Source organism: Syngnathus typhle, linkage group LG9 (assembly GCF_033458585.1).
Source record: "Syngnathus typhle isolate RoL2023-S1 ecotype Sweden linkage group LG9, RoL_Styp_1.0, whole genome shotgun sequence".
Classification (NCBI taxonomy): Eukaryota; Metazoa; Chordata; class Actinopteri; order Syngnathiformes; family Syngnathidae; genus Syngnathus; species Syngnathus typhle.
Genome location: NC_083746.1, coordinates 2,019,013 through 2,025,370, shown reverse-complemented (window position 1 = coordinate 2,025,370; position 6,358 = coordinate 2,019,013). Strand labels below are relative to the sequence as shown.

At 48.8% G+C, this 6,358-nt stretch overlaps 1 protein-coding gene across 2 annotated transcripts; it reads left to right on the top strand.

Moving 5' to 3' along the window:
* Window positions 1-430: 430 nt before the first annotated feature.
* ttf2 (transcription termination factor, RNA polymerase II) lies at window positions 431-6,315 on the top strand. Of its 2 annotated transcripts, none has more exons than XM_061287833.1 (21): window positions 431-538; window positions 620-725; window positions 806-892; window positions 1,262-1,331; window positions 1,429-2,109; window positions 2,193-2,433; window positions 2,528-2,758; window positions 2,835-2,978; window positions 3,060-3,210; window positions 3,286-3,388; window positions 3,451-3,644; window positions 3,801-3,954; window positions 4,021-4,112; window positions 4,222-4,307; window positions 4,378-4,520; window positions 4,585-4,752; window positions 5,053-5,111; window positions 5,213-5,366; window positions 5,499-5,581; window positions 5,708-5,782; window positions 5,842-6,315. In XM_061287833.1, exons 1-21 carry the CDS (start codon window positions 511-513, stop codon window positions 5,984-5,986), a joined length of 3,195 nt encoding a protein of 1,064 aa, XP_061143817.1. In that variant the 5' UTR covers window positions 431-510; the 3' UTR covers window positions 5,987-6,315. The 2 variants fall into 2 exon arrangements, with proteins under 2 accessions (XP_061143817.1, XP_061143818.1); XM_061287834.1 differs by having other exon boundaries at window positions 435-543.
* The last annotated feature ends 43 nt before the right edge of the window (window positions 6,316-6,358 follow it).

The following is a 6,358-nucleotide window of genomic DNA, read 5'->3' as shown; positions in this document are numbered from 1 at the left end:
TTTTTTCAGTACTGGTGCAAAGGCGCGAGCGCCATCAGCTGGCTCAAAGGGGAAGCGCACCATTAAGGAATGACTATTCAAAATAATTTATTCTACATAATGTCGGGTATATTTTATTGTTCGGGGTGCAGCTAATGAGGTAATATACAGCACTTTGATAAGATAACCAGAAAAAAAAAGCTATTTTGCTTTAAAAAAAAAAAAAACTTGGAAGCTGTCAGCGCCTCTGTACACTCCCTTTTTCACAATAAGAGCATAGGTTCTAGAAATATCTTTATTCAACGAAAGAAAGTCATGGAATATATTTGAAATCACATGAACATTCATTTAAAACTGGGATTTTCTAATCCTGTAAATGTTACCACAAACGTAGCTGAAATTAAGAGGATTACTTTTATACTGAAACGCGTACATTGAAACTCCCTTTTGGCGAACACCGATTGGTCGATACAAAAAAAAATAAAAAATTGAGAACCTCATTTCCAACCGTGTTGGGACAGATAGTCAATTATGGAGAAAGTTACGTGTGATGTCCACGGTAAAGTACTACGCATTAAACGGTTTGGGCTTCTTCTTACATTCTTATTTAACCCCCAATTACTCTTGTGTTGTCTTTCAGGTGGCGTATGTTTGCTGAAGACAGGGGTGAAAGATGGACCAAGTCAAGGCAAAAGCTTCTACGTGTGTTTGGACAAGCGTGGCTGTGACTTTGTCAAAGTGGCCAGGTCTGTTTCGTGTTTGCGAGTTTATTTGGACAACGAGTTGAAGTTGACAGCATCCTCCACCCGTCCTCCTTCTCCTTCAGTATCTCGGCCTCCCACTGCCTCCTGCACGAGGACTCCATGGTCGAGCTGCAAGCGTTATCTTTTCGCCAGCAGCAGCAGCAGTGCAGGTGGGTAACTATCGAACTTTCTGGCATGTGCAGTATGTGCGGCTACACGGGGAGGCAAAGCGCCTCAAAATAAGATAAAAATGGACTTCTACGAACATGAACCCAATCAGGGAGCATCAACAGCAGTCGCAGCAGAATCTGAGAAAGAAAAGATTCCCCTTAAGAGTGGCCTAAATAAGGGCTTTGCTGATATTGTAAAACAGTGAATATATTGTCTTGTGCCAGCCTAAAAAGGACATTTCAGAGTCGGAACTTTTTCTTTTTTAACCTAAGTAGCCTATGTATATAAATTTTATTCCCTAGGCAAATATGTATACGTATGAGTTTTTGCAGACTCATATACGACATTGTATTTTCTTTATTCCCCAGGTTGTTCTACAGGTGTGTGGAAGGTAGAAAATCCGGGCAGCAATGGTGTGGACATGTACCTTGGACTGTGGTAAGACTCTATTTGACATTTAATCCAATGGGCAGAAAAGGTTAAAAAAAAAAGACGACTACAGATAATGTTGTCAATGTCCATCTTTATTTTACAGCCGGAGAACGAAGAGAATAAGTGTGAAGAAACGGCACAAGCTGCTTCTCTGCCACTTGTGCGAAACCCCTTTAAAGTTCCAGAAAAAGTGGGCCAAGAATCCAAGTGGACGCAAATAGAAAGTAAGAGCCAAGACGAAATGGCAAAGAAAGGTCCAGGTGATGAAGGGCAAGATAGGCCAATCACAGATGACGACAAATACAGGGCCAAACATCTTCCAGTAGGGATAAAGGTGAAGAAAAAATCGGTCGATAAAACATCTCCTCCAAGCACTTCGAAGCCCAAAAGCGACATGGCCATCAAAAGCAACATGGCTGCCTCCGTAAGTTCCGTATCGGAGTCAAGTGCCTCCAAATCTGCGCTCAAAAAGGAAATGGTGGCCTCTGGAGGTTTGCCCAAAGCAAGTGCTTCCGTGCCTGCGCCGAAAAACAAAACGGTTGCTTCAGGAGGGTCGGACGACGCACGATGGAGACCCCGTCAAAGCAAGCAGTTCCAAGATGACGACGAAGAGGACGAAGACGTGGTGCTGGTGTCCGTAAAACCCCCTCAAAAGACCGCCACCGCCATCCAGAAGCCACTGACCTCCTACTCTGGCTTTCAGCCGGCCTCCAATGTGAAAGCTCCACCGAGGAACCCCCGGGGGATGCACAGGATGCTGTCCACTCAGCTCCAGCAGAAAAAGGTGAGCCAGAACAGTGTTGCCTCGGTTATTTGTTGTATAACGCCACTAACTATCTTGGCTATCGGTCGTACGATGCGCTCAAGGCCACCCTGGCAGCGGTGAACGTGGCGGCGCTGCCCGACAAAGGCGAGCGTCTGAGGACTCAGGTTCAAGAGCTGGAGGCGGCGCTGGAGTCTCTCAACCTCAGTCCCGCAGACGAGAGGGCAACCAGCAGCCAGGGTGACAACGCCCCCAACCGCCCGGGCGCCACCTTCCTCATTCCAGCACTTCCCGCCCAAAGACAGCAACTTCAGCCAAGGCACGGCTTCGCCCAGATGTCTGAAGGTAAATAGAGTCACCGAGGATGTTATCAATTTGAATGAAGCATGACGATACCCACAAAAAATATTCTCAATCTTCATTCATGTGGTCGTTGTAGATCACCAGGCCTTCTACGGCGGCCGTATGACGAACAACCGTCTGCTGGCGGTGAAGAACGCCACAAGCGAGGCCATTGACCATCTGCACAGGTCGCTAGAGTCCTGCCCGGCCCCCGACGCCGAGGCTCCGGACCCCAAGGGGCTCAAGGTTTCGCTGCTGGCCCACCAGAGGAGAGCTTTGGCCTGGCTGCTCTGGAGGGAAGCGCAAAATCCGTGTGGAGGCATTTTGGGTAAAGTGCGCCGCTCCAAAGCTTTTCATCATCAGCTGAAATTTGTTTTTGACACGCGTCGCATTTGTCGCCTCAGCCGACGACATGGGCTTGGGGAAAACGCTCACCATGATCGCTCTCGTATTGGTGCAGAAGATCAACGCAAAGGCTAAAGACGGAGAAGACAAGAAAAAGGAGGAGGAGGAGGAGGAGAAGCGTGAGAGCTGGCTGTCAAAAACTGGTATCATTTGCAGCAAATAGCCTGGAACTGGAATTCAAAATAAATTATAAAAAAATCATAATAAAATTGGACTTCATCCAGATTGCCGAGCGGTGCCGTCCAAAAGCACCCTGGTCATCTGCCCGGCCTCGCTGGTCCACCACTGGAAGAAGGAGATTGAGCGACACGTAAAGGGGAGCCGGCTCAGCGTGTACTTGTACCACGGGCCCGACCGCAAGAAGAACGCCCGAATGTGAGCTCAAGCACATGCTCGCTAAGGCCGGTGCAGTTTGACTCACAAACGGTGCCATCCATCCATGTCCGTCAGGCTGGCTCAACACGACGTGGTGGTGACCACGTACGCCTTGGTGTCCCGAGAAACGCCCAGCCAGAAGGAGGTGGACAAACCCAACCAGGAGGCCAACAATGCGGTGGGTAGGAAGTACAGTTGACGTACAGTACAGCTAACTTTTTATGCGATATACTTCCTCAGGCGGCGGCGGTGCCGAACGGCGGCCCCCTCATACGTGTGGCGTGGGCGCGGGTGATCTTAGATGAGGCGCACAACATCAAGAACCCCAAGGTGCAGCAGTCCATGGCCGTGTGCCAGCTGACGGCGGCCGCCCGCTGGGCCATGACCGGAACGCCCATCCAGAACAACCTGCTGGACATGTACTCGCTGCTCAAGTAAGACCAGCCTTTGTTATTACCTCCCCCAAGCACAAAATATTTTGTTGACTTCCAATCAAATCCAATTAGCGATGTTCTTATTGGCTTGGAAGCCGTTAACCGTGGTACCCGGTGAAATTCCATCTTTTGAAATTGTTCTTCTACCCTACAAAGGTTCCTGCGCTGTTCTCCGTTTGACGAGTTCAAACTGTGGAAGGCGCAGGTGGATAACGGCTCCAAGCGCGGCAGGGAGCGACTCAACATCCTGACCAGGACTCTGCTGCTGCGACGCACCAAAGACCAGCGGGATTCTTCTGGAGAACCCCTGGTAGGGAATCTGGATGGATTGTCACGCAGGCCTGTGACTAAAACAATGTGGATATTTGGCCAACAGGTGGCGCTTCCTGACCGGACCTGTAAGGTGCATCAACTGCAACTGTCGGAGGACGAGCAAGCCGTCTACGACGTGGTCTTTGCCCAGTCCAGGTGACAAAACAATACTTCTGTTTCAGGAGCCGCCATTTTGCTCTGAGGAGACCATTTTAGGTTTCCTTTGTCTAGTTCTAGCATACTTGAGCTGCTCTTTTGCTTCTAGGTCTACTCTGCAGAACTACTTGAAGAGGCACGAAGGGAGCGACACGAAGGGAAAGCGCGTCTCTGCTTCCAATCCCTTTAGCAAGGGTAAGGCGTCAACTGAGTTTAAAAACGAAAAAGAATAAGATGAAGACACCTCCCCATTGCTCCCCTTCAGGGTCGCAGGAGTTTGCCTCGTCCCAGACCGACTCGCCTGTGTCCTCGTCCCAACAACCTCCGCAGACGGCCAGCACCGCCCACATCTTATCCCTGCTGCTGCGTCTGCGACAGTGCTGCTGCCACCTTTCACTGCTCCAAAAGGTACACACACAGACACGCACACACACACACGCTGCCCATCTTCACTTCCTTCCATCTGACTCAGACTCTGGACGCTTCGGAGCTGCAAGGCGACGATGTGGTCCTGTCCCTGGAGGAGCAGCTCAACGCTCTGTCCCTCACGTCCACGTCGGATGCCGGCGAGGACACGGTGGGCCTGAACGGGACGCGTTTCCCTTCACGGCTCTTTGAGGAGCGCAGCAGGAGCACCAAGGTGGGCATGAGGATGGCACCGCTGCAACAGATGCTATACGATATCCTGACAGTGCGCATGCATAATCATTTGATCATTTTGTACTCAAGAAAGGTGACACCAAATTAGGCGGCAAGAAACAAACGACACGGCGGCCATTTTGATTCTAAGCATCCATTTTGGCTTCTATTTTGTGAGAAAGTTTGGGGAGTGTCATGGAGTGACCTGAAATTTGGTGGACGTGTTGATGAACAGAAAAAGTCTCACATTGAATTTTATTTCCAAACGAACAATCACTTAAAAAAATAATAATTCTTGCAGATTTCTGCCATTGTCTCAGAGTTGGAGGCCATTCGAGCTAAAGGTGACAACCAAAAAAGGTAACCAAGAATAAAAAATAAGCAAGCATTGATGGGGACTAGCCCAAGCACAACCTTTGTGTTCTCCTCTGTATGACTTACAAAACGCTCTGTTGAGACAGTGTGATCGTGTCCCAGTGGACCAGTATGCTCCAAATCGTGGCCGTCCATCTGCAGCAGATGGGCCTGCGCTACGCCGTCATCGATGGAAAAGTCAACCCTAAACGCCGCATAGACCTGGTGGAGGAATTCAACATCAACCCCAAGGGACCTCAGGTGACTTTTCTCAGAAGCACCTGCAGCTAAAGCCGAACCGTGGCGTTTTTTTTTTTTTCCTTTCTGGACCTCTGCTGCTTGCAATTTCAGTCATTAATTTTCCAAACGTCTCGTTCTATCTTCTTCTGGAAGGTGATGCTGGTGTCTCTCTGTGCCGGAGGAGTCGGCCTCAATTTGGTGGGCGGGAATCATCTCTTCCTTATGGACATGCACTGGTGAGCGATCTGCAAAGCAGGGGGGGATATTTCCGGAAATATTTTCTCGGAGTGAATTTGAGGATTTTTTTCCCCATGATACTTTGGTATGTTTTTCCGAAAAGTCTTTTTTGTGGCGTTTGACAGGAACCCAGCCCTAGAGGACCAAGCCTGCGACCGAATCTACCGCGTGGGACAGAAGAGAGATGTCACCATCCACAGGTAAACTGGACACTGACGCTTGAACCTCGAGCTTCTACAGGACTGGTTTCTGCGTGCAGGTTTGAGTGCAAGGGCACAGTGGAGCAAAAGATTGCCACGCTGCAGGCCAAAAAGAAGCAACTGGCCCAGAGCGTGCTGTCCGGAACAGGCAACGCTGTCACCAAGCTTTCCCTCGCAGATCTCAAGATTATATTTGGCATTTGAAGTCTGTTGATTTGCCTGTGAATGTTCTTATGTGTGGCAGTTCAGTGTTTTTCAATATTAACAGAGCCAAGGTACTTATGCTTTTCCAAGGAACCCAATTTGTGTTGATTATTATTTTTTTGGTTGTAAAAATATTTTAAATTCTTACATACGCTTTTGTGTTTGAGTTGATACGTTACAATACTGGGCGATTTTTCAGTATCGAAATAATGACATGCCCAATATGATGCCATCCATCTTGGTGGGGGCGACAGCCCCCCTTTGGCCCGCCCATTGTTACGGGTCTGTTTTGCCTTTGAGTCATTAAAAAGAAAATGTGTATTGTTCAAGATTTGTAATTGAATACTTCTGAATATGCGAGTTTTAAGCCTT

What these genes read in the sequence shown, in the direction of transcription:
- ttf2 (XM_061287833.1), top strand. Translation starts at nt 511, where the DNA reads ATGGAGAAAGTTACGTGTGATGTCCACG. An exon ending in CGCAAGAAGAACGCCCGAAT is followed by an intron (nt 3,211 to 3,285) that starts GTGAGCTCAAGC and finishes CATGTCCGTCAG; the next exon opens with GCTGGCTCAACACGACGTGG. An exon ending in GACATGTACTCGCTGCTCAA is followed by an intron (nt 3,645 to 3,800) that starts GTAAGACCAGCC and finishes TACCCTACAAAG; the next exon opens with GTTCCTGCGCTGTTCTCCGT.